General features: G+C 43.0%; 2 protein-coding genes across 2 annotated transcripts in view; one reads left to right on the top strand and one right to left on the bottom strand.

Moving 5' to 3' along the window:
- Positions 1-1,848: 1,848 nt before the first annotated feature.
- Positions 1,849-8,417, top strand: LOC133480675 (cytosolic sulfotransferase 3-like). Its single transcript, XM_061779132.1, has 8 exons — positions 1,849-1,976; positions 3,133-3,271; positions 3,384-3,512; positions 5,721-5,821; positions 5,914-6,040; positions 6,130-6,227; positions 7,389-7,563; positions 7,647-8,417. The coding sequence occupies exons 2-8, from the start codon at positions 3,133-3,135 to the stop codon at positions 7,757-7,759; spliced, it is 882 nt and encodes a 293-aa protein (XP_061635116.1). The 5' UTR covers positions 1,849-1,976; the 3' UTR covers positions 7,760-8,417.
- LOC133480670 (proline-rich transmembrane protein 3) overlaps positions 7,978-25,551 on the bottom strand; it is a 28,245-nt gene continuing 10,671 nt past the window's right edge. The window contains exons 2-4 of the mRNA XM_061779120.1: positions 18,335-19,112; positions 17,938-18,252; positions 7,978-15,553 (exon numbers count right to left, since the gene is read on the bottom strand). Of these exons, the coding sequence (XP_061635104.1) occupies positions 13,575-15,553; positions 17,938-18,252; positions 18,335-19,058 (3,018 nt within the window). The 5' untranslated portion in view covers positions 19,059-19,112 and the 3' untranslated portion in view covers positions 7,978-13,574. The remainder of the gene's footprint in view (positions 15,554-17,937; positions 18,253-18,334; positions 19,113-25,551) is intronic.

The raw sequence follows: 25,551 nt of genomic DNA, 5'->3' as shown, positions 1-25,551 counted from the left end.
TTTTCATCCCCTCGCTCCTCTTAGTAGTGGCCAAAGAGCTAAATAAGCGAACTGTCAAAGACAATAACACAACGTATAGACAGGAAAGCATAAGCAGCCAGATTAAATGCCCAACTGCAAAACTGAAAACTGAAATTTTGTAAAAGATCATTCTTTCCAACAAGTCTATCCATCCATCCATTTTCTGAGCAGCTTATCCTCACTAGGGTCGCAGGCGTGCTGGAGCCAATCCCAGCTATCATCGGGCAGGAGGCGGGGTAGACCCTGAACTGGTTGCCAGCCAATCGCAGGGCACATACCAACAAACAACCATTCGCACTCACATTCACACCTACGGGCAATTTAGAGTCTTCAACGAACCTACCATGCATGTTTTGGGGATGTGGGAGGAAACCGGAGTGCCCGGAGCAAACCCACGCAGGCACGGGGGGGGGGGGGGGGAACATGCAAACTCCACACAGGCGGGACCAGGGATTGAACCCCGGTCCTCAGAACTGTGAGGCTGACGCTTTAACCACTAGGTAACCGTGCCGCGCCAACAAGGCTATTGAAAATGTTTTGAACCATTTTTGTATTATTCCCTAAAGTTCAAATCCTGTGATATACTTTCTGATTTTGTTAGTCCTGCATGGAAGCGGACAAATGAGTCTTTTAATCAAAACAAGACTTAGTCCATAAATGTTTTTTTTTTTTTTTTTTTGCTTGGAAAACCCATAAAAAATTGTTTTCATTTTATTTTTCTGACATCAATCACTACTTTTTGAATCAAACACTAACCCAGTCGTTCTCAAACTTAAAGAGTTTTGGGGCCCAATTTAAACATCCTCTGAGGCTCACTAAAACCTTAAATTACAACTCTGATCAACACATGAAACAAATCAAATAATATTTGATGATTATGTAATTATATATTTGGCAATTATACCGTTTTCATAACCAGAATATAAAGTGTATGTGAAGCTGGGGATTTAAATGTAAAGTAATAATCAGTCAACTTAACCGTATCTGAACAAATGTATTTCAACACATGAATGCATTTTATCCATCCACATAATAACAATGAACATCTTCCCACAACACCTATGTATGATTTTAACCTGACACATTAGAACATATCGATTTTTTTTCACAATATGATACAGTTGGTGTGCAGGCACAGCAAAGACAGAGGGCCCCATCCAACACATCCACATGGAGAGTGGTGGGAGCTCCAGGGAAGGCTCGACAGTGTGGCAAAGGGGCCAAAGAACAGCACAAGCCCACAGGCGCAGTGCAGTTGAAAAAGCCCACTGAAGCGCAGAGTCTGGCCCCAAGCGTAAGTAAAGCTAAAACCCACTTGACAATCACCGTAAAGGCATACATACTTAATGCGGCAGTCATTTGTTTATTTATTCATTGAAAGCTCCGTGTTGTGTTAATCCAATACCTTTACTTTGACCGTGAGTCAATGGTTTCCTAATTTTAACCATTTTGCATGCACTGGTTTATATGAGGGGGCACGGTAAACGACTGGTTAGCACATCTGCCTCACAGTTCTGAGGACCGGGGTTCAAATCCGGCCCCGCCTGTGTGGAGTCTGCATGTTCTCCCTGTGCCAGACGTGGGTTTTCTCCAGGTACTCCGGTTTCCTCCCACATCCCAAAAAATGCGTGGTAGGTTAATCGAAGCCTCTAAATTGCCCGTAGGTGTGAATGTGCGTGTGAATGGTTGTTTGCTTCTGTGTGGCCTGCGATTGGCTGGCAACCAGTTCAGGGTGTACCCCGGCCGAAGATAGCTGGGATAGGCTCCAGCACGCCCATGACACTGTTGAGGATAAACCGTACATAAAATGGATGGATGGTTTAAATGACATTCTACAAAAAAAAAAAAAAAAAAAAAAAGACGTGACGTGACAACTATAATTTGTCTGACATGATCTTGCTTGCAGAAGAGCACTCACACTTTATACCTACACCTTGGAGGATCGACAGCTTGGTGTGAGTGGTTACATGCTTTATGCTTTATTCTCACTTAAATTGCTCAATAGAAATTGTTGTGTTTTTTGGTGTGTTTTGCTTCTATATAACAACTATGTTTTACTTTTAGTGGTGGTTTTACTTGAATATTTGGTGCATTGCCATTTAAATTCCTCATAATTTTCAGTTCAACTATAATACTTTCTAACACGACTTGATGGTACCTGGTCATTTTGGTCAGTCTGTACAGGTAATATAGGTTCCAGAAAAATGGCACATAATAAACTGTACATGGTGTACATGATACAGTTGTAATGAAAACTTGAAACAAGGTTCTGTGATGTTAAAAGGATCATTTTTGAGGAGGGGTGATTCTAGGATCGGAGGTTTCTCGGCCAGTTAAGATAAACTTAATTGTTTTGTAAATTTTAGCGCATTCCCATATTTCGTCAAGTAAACCATAACACTTATTGGGAAAGTCTGTGACTAAACCTTCAAATCTGATGGTTACTTAAATGTTGAGCCACACCGAAAGAGGAATAGAGTGGAATCATAAACATTGTAACGCTATTAATTTCTGGGACTTATTTATTTGGAAATGCAATGCACAACAAGTCAAACATTCATATCAATTGAGTTTGTGAATGCTTTGGACAATGACAGGTGAACTCTTCTCTTTGCTCCTTGGCAGTCTCCCCGACCTTCGTCCCACTCTTTACTGAGCCAAGGAATATATTTTATATAAAAATAATGTCATAGAACACTACCAAACAACAAGTAGATATACTGAAATAATGATGATCTAATCTAAATTTATTTACAAATGTACTTAGTGGGAAATCTGGGCCTGTTCGGTTTAACTCAAAGCTATTCTGTTGTATAAAAAGCAACAGGTGGATTGAGAGGTTAATTCAACTTTCTGGCATTTAGTGATAGAGAATTTAATTATTCTGCCCGTCACTATACACCACTTTCATGATAGATGATCAAAAATACATTACTTTTTGTAAATAAACAATAATTCTCATGGGAGTGAATGAAAAAAAAAAAAGGGAAATTTGATAATTTTCCAGAGCACGGATGATGATCTCTCACTGCACAGTGGTTTGGAATTACTGTTATAAACCGTCCTCTCATGATTTAAGAAGTAAAAAGTATTGATTTTGCATTCAAACAGATGGAGGCGCCACCTCGACCAGAACTCTTTGACTTCCATGGTGTCTACATGACAAAATACTTCGCTGACAACTGGGAAAACGTAAAGAACTTCAAGGCCAAACCGGATGATATTGTCATAGCTACTTATCCTAAATCAGGTAAGAATATACAGAAGTATGAATCTTAATTTCTCATGCATTGATTGTTCATTAAAATATTTTTTCCCCCCTTTGGAATGGCTCTCAGTGTCTTTTCTTTTTCTCACCTCAGGAACCACATGGGTCTGCTACCTCTTGGATCGCCTGTACTTTGGAAAGACGTATCCAGAGAAAGACACATCCCGCCCTCTGTATTTGAGAGTACCATTTCTGGAGCTGTGCATCCCTGGTCACCCCAAAGGTTATAACAAGTTGGTCATATAAATCAAAGCCAAATTACATAGACGAGATTAGATTCAAGATCTTTTCACCATGACGTCACATATACTTCAGGGTTAACAAACCATTCTGTTTCATTTGACCAAGGCAGAACCACTGAGAAACAGGGGAAATGGCTTGAATGAGGATTTTAACCTTCTTCTCTACCGCTGTAGCTTGAATATGTGAAGTGTCAGTCGGAAAGATGTTAAGTGAGGTAAACTGCTTTAAAGTGATACGGAACACTGACCGTAATTTACCTTTGAACAGGTAAATTGCTTCCAAAATAGAAGTGGAAATTCAGACATATTGTAGTGAACATCATCATTGAGGGACTGGCCAACTACCGGTAATTGACATTTCTGTTGCTTGGATTAATGGCACAGACCTGCTCAGTTGATGCTGAAATGGACGTTTCAAAATTATTATTATTTTTGGGTGCCCCGTGTGAGGCACTGAAATAGATAACATGCTTTAAAGCTCACGTTAGCCAGCAGGCTAGCAATTATGTTTGGCTAAATGACTCAAAGACAACACAACCAAACACTTTATACATACTGTATCTGTGAGAAAATACTTTCCCCAAATCCGATGATTGAGGTTGGGTTTGAACTTCCCCGTCTGTCTGTCCCCTCAGAAGTGCCTATTAATTCTTGTAATCTTCTCTGTCCAACTATTTACAATATCCATTCGTTTTATTGTCCTCACCCACAGGTTCCGTGGGATATAGTTTTATGTTTTTAAGGAAATCAAATAAAACCTTAACCTTTTGGGCTATTTTTTTTGACAGTGGCCTGCAAGTGCAAAACAATATAACAAATTGGGAAACACTTTTACATTTCAGAAAACAAATTAACAAAAATCGAAACACTTTTACATTTCAGAAAACAAATTAACAAAAGCCAAAGCACTTTTACATTTCAAAAACGAAACACTTTAACAAAAGACGAAACAAATTACAATTGAGACAACCCGGAAAGATCCTTAGAAATCCCATGCCTTTTCTCGACAAGAGAAACGTCCCATTTTCCATTCAATCAAAATGCACAGAAGCTTTCCCCTACGTTGAAAATACATTTCACCTAACCTGTAATGTGTTTGTGCATGAAAAAGCGAAGTTTGTGACCAGAATGTACATTCAAATGAATGGTTCCTTTCAAATATCCACACTTTCCCTTGAATTCTCACCAGCATCCTCTCTCTTTAACAACCTGCTTCTTCCTTAACTCCTAATCTATCCTTTTATGGTTTAAGAAATGTGACAATATATTGTATATACATCATCAAACGTCTATACAGGCTCGCTGTTCAGAGAGTCTATATATACACAATCGCTCAATGCGCGGGGGTGCGTCGGCAACTCTTATTTTTATGCGATGGTTCGGTCCAGCCGGGTTCGACCACATTGCACAGGGTTAATGGCATTGAGATTAACGCCGCCACACTTAAGTCACATACTTCTTTTACTATCTGAAAGCAGTAGAGCGTGTTCTACAGGGATACAGCAGCCAGTCATATCTTTGGCAGGAGGCGGGGTACACCCTGAACTGGTTGCCAGCCAATCGCAGGGCACAAATAAACAAACAACCATTCGCACTCACATTCACACCTAGGGGCAATTTAGAGTCTTCAACAAACCTACCATGCATGTTTTTGGGATGTGGGAGGAAACCGGAGTGCCCGGAGAAAACCTACACAGGCACGGGGAGAACATGCAAACTGCACACAGGCGGGGCCGGGTATTGAACCCGGGTCCTCAGAACTGTGAGGCTGACGCTCTAACCAGTCGGCCACCGTGCCACCCTTTCCGGGTTGTCTCAATTGTAATTTGTTTTGTCTTTTATAAAAGTGTTTCTGCTTTTGTTAATGTGTTTTCTGAAATGTCAAAGTGTTTTGGCTTTTGTTAATTTGTTTTCTGAAATGTCAAAGTGTTTCACAATTTGTTATATTGTTTTGCACTTCCAGGCCACCGTAATTTTTGGCCACACAACCACAAACATTGTCATCATTTTAAATTCAAGTCAGTGATAGTCAAGAAGCTAGCCAGTTAGCCAGAAGTACCCTGGCGCCTATTGTTTCCTAACATTATGAAAAGGAACTAGAGATAGATTGATAGCTTCACTCACCTGACCACGAGGCCATATTTGTGGCTGTGAAAGACAGTCACTCATTTGCTCTCTTCTTCATTAAGGAAAAGACCTGGCAGACCAGCTAACGATCACTCCTCGTCTCATTAAAACTCATCTGCCAGTCCAGCTTGTACCAGAGACATTTTGGGAGCACAATTGTAAGGTAAAAAGAGCACCATGTCGGCATACAAGTGTGACAGGTGAAGAATTGAATGCAGAGATATGTTGACACAGTTGTAACTCTTCTTTGTGCAGACAATCTACGTTGCTCGAAACCCTAAGGATGTTGTAGTGTCTCACTTCCACTTTAGCCGCATGAACAGCATCCACCCTGCACCAGGAGACTGGGATGGATTTCTGGAAAGATTCATGGAGGGCAAAAGTGAAGTCAAAGTGTCAACAGTGTATGATTTTTGTCCGAAAGGCTCTTCCATCCTGCTCTCCTTTATGAATGTACTGTTGTGGTTTCAGTGGCATATGGAGCCTGGCATGAGCATGTGGTTGGCTGGTGGGAGAAGAAGCAAACGTATCCAAATCTACATTATATATTCTATGAAGATTTGACTGAGGTAAAATGTTTGCAAGTCACCTTCTTGCAAAAGCATTGCAAAAACACATTCCTTCAGAGTATAATTTAACATTTAAAGTCCCTCTAAAATTATCCATCCATCCATCCATCCATTTTCAACACCACTTATCCTGGTTAGGGTCACGGGAAGCTGGAGCCTATCCCAGCTGACTTCGGGCGAAAGGCGGACTATACCCTGAACTGGTCGCCAGTCAGTCGCAGGGCACATATAGACACGGACAACCATTCTCACTCACATTCACACCGTCACTGAGTGGGAACTGAACCCACGCTGCCTGCACCAAAGTCAGGCGAGTGTACCACTACACCATCAGTGACTCCCTCTAAAATTAATGTTTTATTAATTAAACAATTAATTCCCGTCTTATAAATTTCATATACCACAGAGAAGTGTTCTCACCAAGCCTATCAAATCGGCAAGTATCTAAAATGAGGCTTCGAAATCATGAAAAATCAGGCTATTGTCTCTGCTCTCAAATGTTGTGGGCGTTTCCCCTGAAAGTGCCTAAACCACGCCCACTCAACTGTCAATCAAATTCAATTTCTATGACCTAGAAAAGTTCATTTTGTAAACCTTTATGAATGACTTTTGTGTTGAGTTTGCTGCTACGACTATTTGTATTTATTTGAAATGATAACTCTCACTTTCACTCTACATACAGGTAAAAAAAAACATACTAAACAACTGTTGTTACTGTATAAAGAACATGACTTTAATACCAACGTTATCTGGACAGTGCTACACACTCACGTTCCTGACAGCACTCATGTCACTCGACAGTGTTAAGGTCAATATTTGATGTATGTGTAAGTTAGGACATACGTACAATGTTTGAATTCTTTCAGTGCAAACAAAGACGGAAAGATTACTATGAGGACATACAGTATATTGTCAAAAAGGCCATTTCTGTCCCTATAGGTAACATCCACACTAATGCACCGTATGAGGATTATTATGAAGTCCAAGGTGTTCTCATTCATTTCTTTCTTTCATTGAAAATATTTATGTCAAGGGTACAACCTTTAAGCGTAACCATTGCAGTGACAAGCCATTGGAACCCTAGAAGTACAGTGTTTGCCATGTTGTGAATTTAACAAAAAATGTATTGATAATGTCTGACCGAGCCTTTCATGTGTGCAGAATTTGGGACGCGAGATTGACAAGCTGTGTCGTTTCCTTTGTGTGTCTCCCTCAACTGAGGAGAAAGAAAGCATCATGGAGGCTGTGAAATTTGAAAATATGAAAGGCAACAAACTGACCAACTTTGCCAATGCCCCCTTAATGAATCTGAAGGAGTCTCCTTTCATGAGAAAAGGTACCAAATATGATGGCTGAGTGTTTTATTTGTAACATGATCTATTGGAATGCCATCTGAATTGATCTCTCTGCCTTTTGAAGGGAAAGTTGGTGACTGGAAGAATCATTTCACTGTGGCACAGCGTGAACAGTGCGATGAGCACTACAAGCAGAAAATCAAGTCACCTGGATTGCAGTTTCGCACTGAAGTTTAAGGCTTGGACCGGGAAAACAAACCAGGATTTTTTTCTTCGGCTAAAGATATCTAGTCAAGACTGCACGAGCAAGCTCTTTCAGATTTTCCTTCTTGTCATCATTGTCTTCCTTCGGGCATTAACTCATTTGGGTTAAGAACATTTATTTACTGTTGTGAACAAAACCAACAATATGATGCAATACAGAGAGTGATCATCAAACACAGGAAAAAATTGGATTGTGATCATTTCATGTTGTAATTTTTATTTGAATCTAGACATGAAATTCCACGAAATGAAAGAACAAATGATAGATAGTCCAAATAAACAGATCTAATACTGAATGTCTGCAATGTAACTACACACTGGGGCGGGCACATGGATTAATTTTCTATGGCACATATGCTTTTCAGAGTGGGCAACACTGAATACATTTAATGCTTCCACTCTAGTCTGGAAGAAAAAGAACAGCAAACAGCAAGACAGCAACATCTTAAAAACCCATTGGAATGTAGACCACAACACAAGACCCTTGGACTAAAAAGACTAAACAATTTAAGCATCACTGGAAGAACTGGATGTCAGCTTGTCATGATCTGTTACGTGAATAAAGGCATTGGCCATTTCCGGAAATCATCCCTGAAATGATAATATTCCAATAAACTAAAACATATATTTATTTTATGTATGTTTTTTGTTGCAACATCCCAATTGTACATGGTCAATCAAGCTCCTTTCTGTACACTTTTGAGTATTTTCAATTAAAAATACTTGGTTTTCATCCAGCAAAATAAAAAGGAAATCTAAGTATTTTTGCAATACCTGCTTGATATTTCAATCCTTAGCGCAGCTGAGAAGGTCCTTCTATCAAAATAACAATACAGCGCAGTCAGCAAAAAACACTTTCGATTGTCTTTCACAGTGACAAATATGACTATGTTTCAAATATATCTTTATTTAACAAAAATAATAATAATATTTACATTGCTGCATCTATATAATATATTCAAAAGATACTTTTATCTTGAGTAGTAAAATACTTCAGTCTAGTGCTTTGATGAAAAATGAAGTGCTGCGTTAGTGGGTTCATGGCAAACCAGATTATTATTTTATATTTTTGACTGGTTCCGTCCTGGAAACCTGTGTCAGGTTGAAATTCAATATTCCTAACCTAAAATGCAATCACCGGCATTGACATCACCCAGTAATGATAATAGTCTACAATTAGCATGTAAGCATGTACTGCCTGTTCTACCTGTTATAGCAGATGCAACTGTGGTAGTTGTTTACTACTTCTATATGTTGTCAGTTCCAAAGCAGCCAGGAGAGCGGTAGCATATTAAGAGCTTAAAAATAGTTGAGTCACCATGTTCAAGATGATAGGCTGTGGGTTTACAGAACGATTACCAGCACAGAACAAAGCAAAATAATATATGGCACATTTTACATGACAAAGGAAAATTGAAATGAAAATTCCCAGGTCCATATGAAATGAAATGACTATTGTTGATATGCACACAGAGGTAAAAGCTAGGGGACCTACAAGAGCACAGCTTGTCTTCCATCCGTAACAATTATATTTAGCAATGTTTCCAGACAACGATTAGATGATCTAAATCTATTTCAATTGGAAGCTTAATGAGCCACGCATTACAAATCAGTAGAGACCCACTGAGGAACCATTCTTAGGAGTGGAAAGTATGCATGTTCCATACAGGAAAAAATATAAATGCAACCCTTTTGTTTTTGCTCCCATTTTTCTTCATAAATCTGTCTAAATCTGTGTTAGTGAGCATTTCCCCTTTGGCGAGATAATCCATCCCACCTCACAGGTGTGGCATATCAAGACGCTGATTAGACAGCATGATTATTACACAGGTGTGCCATAGGCTGGCCACAATAAAAGGCCACTCTGAAATGTGCAGTTTTATCACACAGCACAATGCCACAGATGTCACAAGTTCTGAGGGAGTGTGCAATTGGCATGCTGACTGCAGGAATGTCCACCAGAGCTGTTGCCCGTGAATTGAATGTTCATTTCTCTCCCATAAGCCGTCTCCAAAGGCATTTCAGACATTTTGGCAGTACATCCAACCGGCCTCACAACCGCAGACCACGTGTAACCACACCAGCACAGGACCTCCACATCCAGCATGTTCACCTCCAAGATCGTTTGAGACCAGCCACCCGGACAGCTGCTGCAACAATCGGTTTGCATAACCAAAGAATCTCTGCACAAACTGTCAGAAACTGTCTCAGGGAAGCTCATCTGCATGCTCGTCGTCCTCATCGGTGTCTCGACCTGACTGGAGTTCGTCATTGTAAACGACTTCAGTTCCTGCCAATATCCAGCAAAATAAAAAGGAAATCTAACTGCTTTTGCAAGACCTGCGTGTTATTTCAATCCTTAGCGCAGCTGAGAAAGGCCTTCCATCAAAATAACAATATGGCACAGTCAGCAAAAAAACCCTTTCGATTGAGTTCCTGCCAATATCCAGCAACTTCGCACATCCATTGAACAGGAGTGGACCAAAATTCCACAGGCCACAATCAACAACCTGATCAACTCTATGCGAAGGAGATGTGTTGCACTGCGTGAGGCAAATGGTGGTCACACCAGATACTGACTGGTTTTATGACCCAACAGACCCCCACAATAAAGCAAAACTGCAAATTTCAGAGTGGCCTTTTATTGCTGCCAGCCTAAGGTACACTTGTGCAATAATCATGCTGTCTAATCAGCATCTTGATATGCCACACCTGTGAGGTTGGATGGATTATCTCGACAAAGGAGAAATGCTCACTAACACAGATTTAGACAGGTTTGTGAACAATATTTGAGGGAAATGGCCTTTTGTGTATGTAGAAAAAGTTTTGGATCTTAGAGTCTAGCCCATGAAAAATGGGAGCAAAAACAAAAGTGTTGTTTTTATATTGTTTTTGTTATATATATATATCCCCCTCCTTGAGCCGTAACCTTATCGTGGTGGAGGGGTTTGTGTGTCCCAATGATCCTAGGAGCTAAGTTGTCTGGGGCTTCACACCCCTGGTAGGGTCACCCATGGCAAACAGGTCCTAGGTGAGGGACCAGACAAAGCACGGCTCCAAAACCCCCTATGACGAACAAAATAAATGGACATAAGTTTCCCTTGCCCGGACGTGGGTCACCGGGGCCCCCCTCTGGAGCCAGGCCTGGAGGTGCTGCTCGAAGGACAGTGCCTGGTGGCCGGGCACAGTCAGAAAGGGTAACGTTAGTCCCCCTTCCCGTGGGCTCACCGCCTGTGGAAGGGGGCCTAGGGGTCGGGTGCAGTGTGAGCTGGGCGGTGGCTGAAGGCGGGGACCTTGGCGATCCGATCCCCGGCTATAGAAACTGGTTCTATGGGCCTGGCATGTCACCTCTCTGGCAGGGAAGGAGCCTGAGCAGGTGTGTGAGGTTGAGAAGTTCCGACTAGATATAGTCGGGCTCGCCTCCACACACGGCTTGGGCTCTGCTACCAGTCCTCTTGAGAGGGGTTGGACGCTCTTCCACTCTGGAGTTGCCCATGGTGAGAGGCGCTGAGCAGGTGCGGGTATACTCGGCGCGTGTACATTGGGGTTCACCCCGGTGGACGAGAGGGTAGCCTCCCTCCGCCTTCGGGTGGGAGGACGGGTCCTGACTGGTGTTTGTGCCTATGCACCAAACCACACCAGATACTGACTGGTTTTATGACCCAACAGACCCCCACATGCCTATGCACCAAACACCAGTTCAGAGTACCCACCCTTTTTGGAGTCCTTGGAGGGGGTGTTGGGGAGCGCTCATGCTGGGTACTCCATCGTTCTGCTGGGGGACTTCAATGCTCACGTGGGCAATGTCTGTGAGACCTGGAAGCGCGTGATTGGGAGGAACAGCCCCCCCCCCCCCCCCCGATCAGAACCAGAGTGGTGTTCTGTTATTGGACTTCTGTGCTCACTACGGATTGTCCATAACGAACACCATGTTCAAGCATAAGGGTGTCCATACGTGCACTTGGCAACAGGACATCTTAGGTCGCAGTTCGATGATCGACTTTGTGGTCATGTCATCGGACTTTCAGCAGCATGTCTTGGACACCCGGGTGAAGAGAGGGGCGGAGCTGTCAACTGATCACCACCTGGTAGTGAGTTGGCTCCGATGGTGGGGGAAGATGCCGATCTGACCTGGCAGGCCCAAACGTATTGTGAGGGTCTGCTGGGAATGTCTGGCAGAATCCCCTGTCTGAAGGTGTTTCAACTCCCACCTCTGCCAGAACTTTACCCACGTCTCGGGGGAGGCGGGGGATATTGAGTCAGAGTGGACCATGTTCCGCGCCTCCATTGCCGAGGCGGCCGACCGGAGCTGTGGCCGTAAGGTAGTTGGTGCCAGTCGTGGCGGAAATCCCCAAACCCGTTGGTGGACACCAGCGGTGAGGGCTGCCGTCGAGCTGAAGAAGGAGTCCTATCGGGCCTTTTTGGCCTGTGGGACTCCTGAGGCAGCTGATGGATACCGGCTGGCCAAGCGGAATTCAGCTTTGGTGGTCGGTGAGGCAAAAACTCGGACGTGGGAGGAGTTCGGTGAGGAGTTCCAAATGGCTTCGAGGAAATTCTGGTTCATCATCCGGCGGCTCAAGAGGGGGAAGCAGTGCACCATCAACACTGTGTATAGTGAGGATGGGGCACTGCTGACTTCGATTCGGGACGTTGTGAGGCGGTGGGGAGAATACTTCGAAAACCTCCTCAATTCCACCGACACGCCTTCCCATGAGGAAGCAGAGTCTGGGGTCTCTGAGGTGGGTTCTCCTATCTCTGGGCAAGGTGGTTAAAAAGCTCCTCGGTGGCAAGGCCCCAGGGGTGGTTCCTAACGGCTCTGTTATGGGCCTGTCCTCATGTGTGTGTATGTATATGTGTGTATGTATGCATGTGTGTATATATATATATATATATATATATATATATATATATATATATATATATATATATATATATACACATACATATACATACACATGCACACACACACACCTGTGTTTGGTTTCCTTGCAATGGAAGGACAATGTCATTTGGTGGCTGTAATGTGGTTTGCTAAGTCCCAATAGACTCCACAGAAGAAGAAGAAAGAAGAAAAGGGAAAAGTTGTGTTTTGTGCTTGCATTTTCTGTGTTTTCAGGTTATGTGGAGAGCAAATGTTATGAGGCCTACTGTGTGTTTTTATATAGTACAATACTGTTGAATGCAATTTTTCTGATGAAAAGACATGGCCAGAAGAAATTTTGGGTGTTTTCTGTGGGGGCTGGAACAGATTAAATGCATTTCTATCCATTTCAATGGGGAAAGATTTGATATCTGAGATATCTGTTTTGAGATACGAGCATAGTCACGGAACAAATTACATTTGTATTTCACGGCACCGCTGTAGGTGACTCTCTTTTATAGTTTGATAGCACGGTGAGCTAGTGGTTAGCAACTCTGCCTCACAGTTCTGAGGTCCGGGGTTTGAATCTCTGCTCCAGCCTTCCTATGTAGACTTTTTTTGGTCTTCCCGTGTTGATGTGGGTTTTCGCCCACATTCTACAAACATACTTTCGGTTTATTGAAGACTCTAAATTGCCTATAGGTGTGAGTGTGAATGCTTGTTTTTTTTATATATCCCTTGCAAATGGCTGGCGACCAACCAGCTGGGATAGCCTCCAGTTCACCAGTTACCCAAGTGAGAACAAGCACTAGAGAAATTGGATGCATGGATGGATGTTTTATAGTTACAATTCAAATGATTGTTTTTCTTTGTAGCTGACAAATTTTGATGTGTGCAGGTCCTTGGTTCTCATGTGTAAGACTTGGTTCATAAGTCAATAATTTCACTGCTCACACTGGCAGAGTCGTCATGTCGGCTGACCTCCAGGTAACTGCGTGAACCGACGGGCCTTGCAGCCCTCCCCCGACCCCGGTCAGAGTCTGGTGTGATGAAAGGTCGTGTGTCATCAACTCCATCCTCCCCCAGATGTCCCGTTGATGTTCTAGAGGGGTGAAGTGAGACGGGGCAGGACACCGACGAGGGGACGTTTCCTGCCTCGTTACCGGCCCACCTGTGACCCTGGTGGGACGGTGTGGGTGGAGCAGTCACCTGCCTGCTGGGCACACTGCTGAGAATGCTGCCCCCCAGAGGCATGGAGGACTCAGTAGGCGCCTCACTGCTCTCAGAAAACTGAGGGTCACTGTTCCTGCGCAGCCAAGGCCCCGGACTGACTCCTGATCCAGGGGAGAGGGATTGCGAATTTTGGTTAAAAGAATGGAACAAGCTACCACCTTCGAGCAGGTGCTCTCGGTGCAGCGCTTCATCGATGCTGCGGGTGAGGTTAATGGGAGATGGGGGCCGGAGATCAAACTCACACATAGAGAGAGACGTGTCCCTATCCGGATCCAGACTTCCACTGACTGAGCGCTGTGGTGTCAGTCCTAGTGCCTGGAGTCTGAGCAGTGAACCTGCTGAGCCGTCAGATATACCACGCTCTGCAGAAGTGCCCCTGTGGTTGCATACTCGGTTGCTGTCTTTGACGCACTGCGGTTGGGCAGCTGTTTGATCATGATTATGGTTCCTGATAAGACTCTTTGTGATGTCAACTCCAGAACGTTCTTGGCCAGCCCAATTGTTTGGCATCTCTGCTTGACCTCCTCCTCCAACTCCGCTACTATCAGATTTTCTGCAAGGTTTCCCTGTCAGACTCTGAACTATCTTTGACCAGCACGTGTGCCTATGAGAGGAGCCTCCAGATTGGCCAGGGGATGGCATGTCTCCTGCTGTTCTTCCATCTCCTGCTCTCCCGTCATCGCTTCCTCTGCAACACTGAGGCCTCCAGAACACCCATGAAGCCAAGAAAAGGAGGCATAATCCCCAGGTCAGCTCCAGGAGTCTGTCCCAGAAATGAACTAGCCACCAGCCCCAATTGAAGCTCATCCAGTCCCCTAGAAGTCCATAGAGCCAAAGGGTGGCATGAATATGTAGCCCACAGCACAGCGCTCCAACAACGGCACAAACTGCCAGCACCTTTCCAAAAATCACCCGTTCCCTCCTGCTCCCCGTCCAACCCTTTCTCCTGGCTTCGTCGGCGATTCCAGGGTGAGGAATGGGAGGGCATCGTATATGTGGAAACAGATAGAAGAGGAATCCTAGACAGAGACCCAGACCCCAGCACAGGGAGAGAACCTGCAGGGTGACAGGCACCACAGGCGACAGGGCTGGCGAAAGCAGATCTGCAGCCAGCAGCAGAGTGCACTGCAGCACAGCCAATACAGCCACCAGGGGAGGACGCTCCAACGTTGAAGGTAAAACTGTCACTCCAGCCACCCTCAAGGCCAGCAGGGCCAAGGCAGCCTGCGTCCACACCAGCAAGTGTAGTGGCAAGTTGTAAATGGCTGCAACTGCCGAATGAGGAAGGATCTTCTGTGTCCCATAGGGATCAATCAGAAAAAGAGATGCTCTAAGTCCTCCAACTAGAAACAACAGGGCATTGGCGAGAGCAAGAGCCCCCCGATGAGGACAGTTTGAACTCGGGGACAACATGAGCCCGAGAGCAGATCCGGCAAACAAGAGCAGGAAAAGGCTTGCTGACCCGTAGACATGCAGCTCCCATGCAAAAGTCAGACTCCTGTTCAGGTCACCCCAGTGGGTAAGGCTTCCATTTGGGGCGGGCTCAGAGCTGGGAGAAGGGGACGGCTTAGAAGCTTGGTGAGGATCCGCTGACAAAATGGAATGGTTCTTCTGATCAATAAAGCTTGTATAGGCGACTGGTGTAACACTGGTGTTCAGGAAAGATGAACTCACTGGAAAGAAGGAAAAAAATATTGGTTTTAATAATTAAATACATATTTCAAAATTCAAATGTTTTTACACAGAAAGAGAAAGAGAGAGAGAGAGAGAGACTTAACTGCTTGAAGACTATACTCCTTTGCACTTACAACTTATTTATGGTAATTATAACCTCAAATAATGTTTCGGTTTATTGCGGGGATAAGAAAGTAGACCTCGCTTCTGTTTCTCTCTGATATTGTATTAGAAGGTTGCTGCAAGACAAAGCAAGAAGGGTTGAAGGGATTGGGGGGGGGGGGGGGGGGGCACCAGTTGCATGAGGCAGATAATAAGTGCCTGTTCATGTGTGTATATGAGCTCACTTAAGAAAGAATAGAAACTTCTTAGCGCTGCCATCCTTGGTGAATTTGCAAGATTTTGTGTTTTTTCAAGCAAGTTTTTATTAAATTGTATCTCTCATAATTATCCATTCCTTCATTTTCCGTAAAGCTTATCCCTAGAAGGGTTGCGGGCGTACTGGAGCCTATCCCAGCTATCTTCGGGCGAGAGGCGGGGTACACCCTGAACTGGTCGCCAGCCAATCACAGGCCACATATAAACAAACAACCCTTCGCACTCACATTCACACCTATGGGCAATTTAGAGTCTTCAATTAATCTACAATGCATGTTTTTGGAAGGTGGGAGGAAACCGGAGTACCTGGAGAAAACCCACGCAAGCACACTGAGAACATGCAAACTACACACAGGCGAGGCCGGATTTGAACCCGGGTCCTCCCTGACGGAAAATCTTAACTAAAAATAGCCAACTATCAAAAACAGAAAACATTTACGATATGATGCTGAAGACTCTAGAGGGGTGTAGTTGACCATCATGGCAACAATTTAGTACCACCTGGTCCAATCCAGTCTCTCATTAGATTGATAACTTGTTATGCAGCTCATCACCTTAGGTCTAAATATGATTTCCACAAAGGAAGACAACAAAGTAATCTAATGAAAGCTCTAAATTGCGATTGTGAGAATCATGATGTTAGCCGCAGCACTGCAAACCCTCCTACACGAGGCCCGATAATACTAGTTCACAGTTCACAGGGTCAAGAGAACAAATTTGAGCCATTACAGGGACTGCTGGGATATTATTGTAAAGCCATTGCTTGCATATGTACAGTGTATATCTATAATTGTATCATATTGTATAATTCAACTAGAATCGTAAAATATCAGATATATCATCTCAGATATATAATGATATCGTGATAATAATGGTCATTAATACACCAGACATAATGCAGATCTGATCATCTGGAAAAGTGGTATTTACGTGTCTTAATTGGATTAGATTATGTAATTAATGACGAGCTCTACATGTTACATAACGCTATAGAATATTTTAGTCTACCTAAGAACACGGCAACATTTTACTGGATTATATAGTATTATAGTTTATAGCATACCATTTCATTTCTTTGTTCCTGCACTAGGAATGCACCATAGGGTTGCACCATGACGGACGACAATTTGAGAGACTACAGATGTGTGATGCCACAGGGTAATTTATGGAAAAGTAAGCTTCTTCATATTTTGAGCTTGATGGATGGCAGCATGAAGTAGTCAAAACATTTCGGCCTCTTGGAGGACCTGACCCACCCCTCAGTGTGACACAGAGCCTAATGAGTCATTGTTCACTCCCAACATCTTCTTATCTTTTGTTGTCCTTTTACTTGAGCCACGCACAAAGCTATTCACTTCTTCGTTTATGTCAAACTGTTTGACTTCCTTCCTTCACCCTATTCCTTAAAGGGATGTGATCTGGACACATTCCGCAAGGCACAGCTGGGTATGTTTAAATCACCTCTACCCTGGAGTCTTCCTCTTACCACATGCACAGTTGAAGTGTATTGTGTGTGCACATGTGGCAATGGAGTAATATAAAATCCTGAGAGATGTCTACATTAGAGTCAATGCCATTACCATGTTGTATTTCGGCCCATGTGTCACACTTTCCCTTTTCAATGTGCTTTTCCTCAAAGCTTAATTCAGTTTTCTATACATCTGCTTTTCATTTCATTCTCTTGAGTTTCTGTACCATATTTCTTTCCCACACATTCACCCAACCTATTGCTTCTGTACTCCCAAAAGTCCTTTTTTCTGAACCGACTTTCCTCTTACGTGCTTGTGTGTCAGGGATTCCAGTTACCCCACCCACTTTTATCCCACCCTGCAGCCTCCTGCTCTTACTTTCTCCTGTCTGTGTCTACCTCAAAATGTTTTTCCCCCATCCTTTGAAACATTTTTCTAGGTTGTCAGATAAGTTATTTGTTTCTCACTGTGTATGAAAATGGTCGAACTAGTTAGACAAGCTTGTGTGGTTTGCGTCGTCCACATTCTTCAAGTACCTGTTGGTGTTGGTTGCACAGTTGTCCTTGTTGTGTTTCTTTCCGGATGTGCAGTTTTGTATGGTTTGTTTTTTGCTTTGGTTGGTGTTTTCTCATCCAATCCAGTAGTTATAAGCAGACTAGCTGCAGTTGTTGCAGCTACTTTCTCTGTCACGATCTTTGAAAGAGAAATCTGCTTGCTTCGATTGGTAACTGGCGGTCTAGGAGTCTGTGGTTGTTTTCCAATGGAGCCGACTGTGGCTGTGGTGGAAGGTCTGCTTAAAGTCACTGCAACCCCTGACTCATGTTTTCTGTCAGTGGGAGGTGTCAATTCACCTGAGAATTGGAAGAAAATACACAACTGTGAAATGCAAGTTCAGATTTAATCTTAAAGGCTAAATAGAAGCGAGTTTCTCACCTGTTAATACATCAGCAGGAGGTGTGGCTTGTGTTACTATGGGAGACGGCATGGCTCGTGATACAGTTTGTGTCGTCAGTGCCAACACTTGAGGCATGGCAGTCTGAGTGTCCACTGATGAATTGTGCACAACAGCTATTTTAGTCTGTGCTTGAGGTTGATACTGTGCCATTTTATCAGTAGTCATTGGCATAGGAGTGAGGAGTTCTTCTTTTTCGAGCATCAGCATTGTACTACCTGATCCAAGTCCCTGCAAATCCCTTGCCTCTTTAAGTAGACTGCTAGCTGTCACCGGTTTGTCGCCAGAGGGTAAAGGGAGCACAGATGTCGTCAAGGCTTTTTCCTTATGCAAAGTCCCACTAAGTGACGGGCTAGTTGATCCCATCCTGGGCCCGGTAACGCTTGGTCGACTGATGTTTGTCCCACGGCTAAGCGTCTGAGAAGAAAGAGTCGACATAGTAGAGGGAGCAGAGTGTATCCTTGACCCTTGCTGTGCTGCATTTGTTATTGTCAGCCAATTCCACGCTGTAACCTTAGCTGGCACAGGACTGTGCACCGTGGGAGGGAAAGACGACCAGGATCTATCTGTCTGCTTTGTAGGTAGAGATTCTTTAGGAAGATCCAGAGGAGAGAAGGAGGGCGATGTGCCAATGATGACCTGGGCATCACATGGATGGAGGGAGGAGATAAGGAAGCTTACAAAAAGGAGTGGCATGGAAGCCATGGCCTGAGTAGTGAGAAGTGCCTCTTGCGGTTACACCATCCTCATTCTGGGCTTCTGTTGATGTAGAAAAAAACAAAACAAAAACAAGCATTTACTACATTTTATGGTGCAAAACCATGTTCTGATCCACTAGAAATAGTTATAGTATTGTCTATTGTTATATCTTGGTGTCTTGGGAGTTTCATTCGTTTCGTGACCACGCTCGTAAATCAAAACACGTATTGCAAATCATCTTTCCCCATTGAGATGATTGGAAATCCCATTAATGCGTTCCAGCCCCCCATCCTGATGGAAATTGTTTATATATTATTGCCTAAAAATACAGTCTTGCTGTAACTGCATTAAGATGATAGCACCCTTGTTCATTGGAAACAAGAGCAGTTTGGAAAAGTACGACAATGCGCATTCCACAAGGCAATAAAACCACACACCTCCAGGCACTGATCAGATCTTGATAAACAATTCTTTAAAAGGTCATGGAATGTGATACCACCTACTCAAGCTTAATAAAAAGGGCACAGGGGAGGCAGACGTCAGAAGATTCCAGATCGCTGAGAGAGCGACTGCTTCTCCTTTTGCCGCAAAAGATAAGTCCTGACTCATGTTGTGTTTTGTCTCTCTTGTCTCCTTTCGGTGCATGCTAAATTGAGAAAATCTGTAGATTTACAGAATAACCCTGACTTAAAACTTGGTCCTTCGAGCCGGATGCCTATATATCTGCGATCGTGGGGGTATTGCTAAAGACTGCACAGCCAGACGAAATCTGCAAAAGAAGTCCAGTTTCAGTGGCCGGTTGCGTCAGCTTCGTCCCCGGGGTCGTGGATTGACGGCATCCAGAACTAACAGTGCCCATTGAGATGGGGAGAAAACGCAAGCTGTGAGTGCAGTTTTATTGTTCGGGCACTTGGAACCAAAAGGTCCCTGCCTAGAAGAGTGGCGTTTTAGTCTCGCACTCAATACAAAAACAGGGTTAAAGTCCCGTGTCAGGTACGTACGATATTGTGTGTGAGTTTGAGTGATTGTGTGAGTGTCTGCAACAAGTCACCAAACGCTGAAGCAGCGGGACAGCTGGAAACCAAACAGTGTTAACTTAAAGCTGTCTGATCAGTTGAAGTAAGTGAATGGTGATATTTTAAGTGAGTCGTTGATATTTTGGCAGTCAAAATGTGAATCTAAAACAAGTGAAACCCGTGATAAGGTTGAGCTTGCTCCGTTGAGAGATTTTCACTCGGTTTGTTGCAAGTATTGTCATAGTTACCAGAAAATGGGAAATTGTTGTTGTAAGAATCAGAGTGACGATGACATCACAGGAGATGAAAAGTATATGAAACAAAAGTATGAAAGATCAACTGAGTATGTGCTCAGGTGGAAAAATAAATATAGTTTCAATGGAAAACTGACAATACCAGGGACCATTGAATTGGTAAAAAAGTTGAAAGAAGAGAAACTCAGAACAGAAAGTACCAAAAAAAACAGGTTACGTTAGATAAAGAAATAGCAGCAGCTATTAGCTGGGTAGTAGAAGCGCAAAAACGGAAAAAAGGTCAGTTTGACGCTAAACAAAGATTGTTTATAAGAAATGAAGACAATGAGACGCAGCAGGGATGCAGACAACAGGGAGGTGCACCTGAGGCCTCTGGTCCTCTCTTATCTGGCCCTGCGGGGGAGGAGGAGCCTCCAGCATATACTGGCTCTCCTCCACCTTCTGTAAACAGGAATGTGGTAAGCCTGTATCTGCATTTTGCCAGCCACACTAGCACAAACAAGAAGTAAAACTGGTGGTGTGGGCAATTGGAGCAGAATGATGGGTGGAGTATTAAGTCCAGACTCCTCTCCCAAATTGCAAGATTTAACTGAAGGGGACCTGTATCCCATGATCGAAGTGGCAAATCCTGCATATGAAGGTAAAGGAGGCAGAGAAGGCAGAACAATTCTTTTTACAGACCTTGGTCAAAAGAAGATTGTGTCAAAGCGGTGGAAACCTTAACAGCTTACAAAAGAGATGTAGAAAAGTGGTGCCGTGATATGCAACAGCTGGTTAGCACATATCACTTAAATGGATTAGAAATACAGCAATCATTGTAGACTCCCCTCACAATAGATTGGGGCAGAGTACGAGGCATTTTTAATCCAATGGGAGGTAACCCTCCTACACCGTTGCCTGCTGACAGTCAACAACTTGCAGACCAATTACAAGATGTGCTTAAGAAAATGAGACAAATATTCAGGCACAGAGCAGACTATGGTCAAATAAGTGCGAGCGTGCAAAAAGAAGATGAACCAGTCGATGAGTTTAGGGCATGGCTTGAGGAAGTGTTTAGAACAAATAGCGGTATAATAGATGATGGACAGGTAGGCGGAGCTCAACAGCAGTTTAAAAATGCATTGCTAAATGGAATGAGACCAGAAGTAAAAGAGTGGATTAAGAAACATGATGTAAACCTGGCCACTCAAAGCCTGGATGAGTTCATGAATCATGCTAGACATGCTGAAAGTGTAGTACAAAATAAAAAGAAAAAGAATGTAGTGAAGAAGACAGAGACATTCTGGTGGACTGAAGGAGAAGAGGAAGTCAATTATGTTGGAAATAGGGGAAGAGGTAGAGGACGCGGCAGAGGCCGTGGTCGTGGTAAAGGAAGAGGAGGTTGTAATAGTGGAAGAGAGAGTTGGAATCAGTCAAAACTGAATGCAGAAGGTTTCTGGAATTGTGGCAAAGAAGGACATTGAACAAGAGACTGTCCTCAGAAAGGAAATATAGCAAGTTCAGCATGACTAGATAAGTCTGAACACCGACAAATTGTAAAAGATGACTGTGTTAGCGACATACAAATAGAAAATAATACAAATCAATTAGAACAAGTAGACATACAAGCAGCAGAAGTTTATTTAAGTCCAAAGGCGAACCCTGAAGTTACTCTAGAAGTAGCTGGATAAAGTTACATGTTTTTGTGTGATTCAGGAACATGTAGAACAGTGATAAGAAAAAAAAAATATCACAGAATGTAGAAATGTCTAAAGAGAAAATCATGGTTAGAGTTGCTAGTGGAGCACTAAATATAGACACCCTGACAGAACCACTAGTTATCTATGATCCAGAAACAGGAAACCAGGCTACAGCACCCCTAGTAGTGGCCCTACAATGCCCAGTAAATTTACTGGGCAGAGATTTAATGACAGAATTAAACATGCAGTTGTCCCATTTAAAGATGGAATGATGGCAAAAAGATTGGGCAAAGAAAACAATATATATGTGCGTGAGGGCCATGGGACTCCACATTTTTATTGGACTTTGTTTTTGGTGAATGCGCCCCCTGTGTGGGCAGCGGAGGAATTGCTTAGATGTGCTGAGAATAAGGTTAAGAAGCCTGAAGATGAAATGACAAAAAACTATTTGCATATCACATTGAGACACAAGGAGACGCCTGGTCCTGACAACAAATATGAACATGAAGTAATGAAATTAGGGCCACAAACAGTGCTATAGTTGTACTGGAATGAGACTAGTGCAGTAGTAGCGGTCACTTTAAGTGACGAGGCAGAAAGACTGTTTTGTAATCATACGATTTCACACGTGTCTCTATTGAAAAGCAAACATGAGACATGGGTAGATTTAGGCCTTATGGCAGCTAGAGGGCAAAGAGCTACAGATTGGGAGCCAAGGTCTGGGAAAAGAACAGACTTTAGCAAAACATTGCAGATGTGGAGAATGTACTTAGGATGCCATATAAGAATGATGCCAGCGCAGCACATTGCAGACACACAAATAGTATGACAGCAATTTTTTACCACACAGCAGGAAGAGCAGCTAAACCAGCTTTCTGATGAATTATGGACAAAAAGCAGCTCTGATGTTGGCCTAATGATAACATGTGAGCCAGTGATAATTACAGCCAAAAATGAATATCGTCCATGCCAAAGACAATATCCATCAAAGCAAGTTGCTAAAGAAGGTATGAGACCAGTAATTGATGTTTCGCTCAAAGCAGGAGTGTTAATTGACTGTCCAGATTCTCCATGCAATACACTAATATTTCCAGTAAAGAAAGCACCCCCATCTGTAGGGTGGAGGATGGTCAATGATTTGCAAGCAGTAAATGCAGCCGTGATGGCTAGAGCACCAAGTGTACCCGATCCACACACGTTAAATAATTTGGATTCCAAAGCAAAATTATTTTCTGTTGTGGATTTGAGTAATGCATTCTTCTCTCTACCAGTACATCCAGATAGAAGATTCTGGTTTGCATTTATTTACATTTGAAGGAAAAATATACACAAATACCCGGTTACCTCAAGGATATTGTGAAAGTCCCACAATATTCTCCCAAGCAATCAACACTTGCTTTGGCACATTTGATCCTCCATGTGGAAGTCAGATTTTGACTTAGGTGGACGACATTCTTGTGGCATCACAAAAAAAACAGGAATGTGAAAAAGACACATTGGCTATGTTGTAACACCTTGCCAAAACGAGAAATAAAGTGAACAAAGCTAAATTACAATTTTGTGTGACAGAAGTGAAATATTTAGGTCATATGTTGACTGCAAGCGGTCGTCATGTGGAAAATGTTATTTATGGAACACCAATGACAATGTCAGACAAAATTCAATGGACAAAGGAAGGAGAAAGAGTATTTTGTGAATTGAAAATAATTTTGGCAGGAACAATAGTATTGGCATTGCCAAATTATGAAAAACCACTTGTACAGACAGTTGATTGTCGAAACGGTCACATGACCTCAGTTTTGTTGCAAAAACATGGAGCAAAACGCAGGCCCAGTAGCATGCTATTCAACTAGGCTTGATGCAGTTGCACGAGCAACGCCAATTTGTGTGCAGGCTGTAGTTGCAGCTGCAATGGCCGTGCAGGCATCAGCGGATATTGTGTTGTTTCATCAGCTGACACTCAAAGTTCCACATGCAGTCTCAGTTCTCCTCCTGCAAAGCAAAATGACGTTTTTATCACCTGCTAGGCAATTGTCCTGTATAGCGGTGTCGCTATCACAACCACGTATAACATTACAGAGATGCACAACATTGAATCCAGCCACATTACTGCCAACATCATTAGATGGCGTGGAACACCATTGTTTGGAAGAGAGCCAAGTCGCTAATCTACCAAGGGCAGTTAAAATCTGCCCCTGGAGGATTCATTGCATATTTATGCGGATGGTCGTCACATAAAAAGAACGGTACGAATGCTACGGGATATGCTGTAACTACGACAGACAAAGTTTTAAAAGCAGGACAATTACCGCCAAATTATTCAGCACAAGCAGCTGAATTAGTAGCATTAAGGCACCACTTTACTAGCAATAGTGTTTGACAGTACAATACATAATAGGAGTTGTATGACTTAATTTCTTTTCAATTTGACACTCATGTGATTAAAGTGAATTCGACGTTGATTAGTCGATGATGACGTCACTATTTTTTTTTTTAAAGAAATGGGTCTTCATAGCGAGGCAAAATAAATACATAAATTAAGCATTTCCCTGAAGCCCTCTCCATGTACCGCAGATAAAATTTGAATATCACTGTTGAACAAATTCACCAACAAAATGGTGAATGGCTGCCCCTTTTTTTCTGTTCGACGAGGGCCTTTGGTGAAGTAGACAATTGACCGCTGATGTGAGGATTAAGATTGTTTGGCAGATAGCATTAATTTCCAGATTGGCGTGCATAGCACTTGTGCTTTAGTTTCATTTGAGGATAGACATGCATATTTTGCGAGACACTATGCTGCCGGTCCCATTTTTGGTGAAATATTTCCTTGTTCTTGATGCACCGCTGCTTGTTCGCGGCACTATCCCGCCAACCACTAGTGACTAGTTGATCTCAAGCTCTAAACCAGTGGTTCTCAACTCTATTATCTCCCTAGGAGTTATGTTCAGAACAGTCAAGAAAATATATTGTTTGACAATAGCCCTTGGAAACATAGGTATATCATATTTGTAAACATAAGTATAGATGCTTACATGTTCAAAATACCTTTCAGAGAATCTTATTTCCGTACCCAGTGTATATAAAGGAGTTTGACTAATCAGGATGTAAGTAGCCAGAGGCTGAGCTGCACTGTGTTTGTACCCCTGTACTCCTCCTTTTAATATGTTCCATGTGGGAACTTGGTATGGTAGAGGTGCATATCGAATGCGAATACATGAACCCTAGCCCACTCCCAGCAAACGAGTTAATTGCGTGACGTTCATAACCTCCAAATTCCGTATGTCGGTACCTTCATAAACAATGGACGCCCTGTAATTGTATCAAAACCTGTCTATAACACACCAGTTGAGAATCACTGCTCTAAACATCATTGGGAAGTAATGAAGTTGATAAATCAGCTAGTCTTTTTCAACTCCTCGTATTTAATATTCTTAGACTGTTTTGTGGACTTGCTATGCTGACTCATGAGGTCAGTGAAACTCCTGTTGGACGTTTTACAGTATGGCATGTCACCATACAGGGTCAGGTGAATGTTTCATGAAAGCAGCCT

This window comes from Phyllopteryx taeniolatus, chromosome 1 (genome assembly GCF_024500385.1).
Source record: "Phyllopteryx taeniolatus isolate TA_2022b chromosome 1, UOR_Ptae_1.2, whole genome shotgun sequence".
Lineage (NCBI taxonomy): Eukaryota > Metazoa > Chordata > Actinopteri > Syngnathiformes > Syngnathidae > Phyllopteryx > Phyllopteryx taeniolatus.
This window is presented reverse-complemented; position numbering and strand designations above follow the sequence as displayed.

What these genes read in the sequence shown, in the direction of transcription:
- LOC133480675 (XM_061779132.1), top strand. Translation starts at nt 3,133, where the DNA reads ATGGAGGCGCCACCTCGACCAGAACTCTTTGACTTCCATGGTGTCTAC. An exon ending in AGCTACTTATCCTAAATCAG is followed by an intron (nt 3,272 to 3,383) that starts GTAAGAATATAC and finishes TTCTCACCTCAG; the next exon opens with GAACCACATGGGTCTGCTAC. An exon ending in CATCCCTGGTCACCCCAAAG is followed by an intron (nt 3,513 to 5,720) that starts GTTATAACAAGT and finishes TTCTTCATTAAG; the next exon opens with GAAAAGACCTGGCAGACCAG.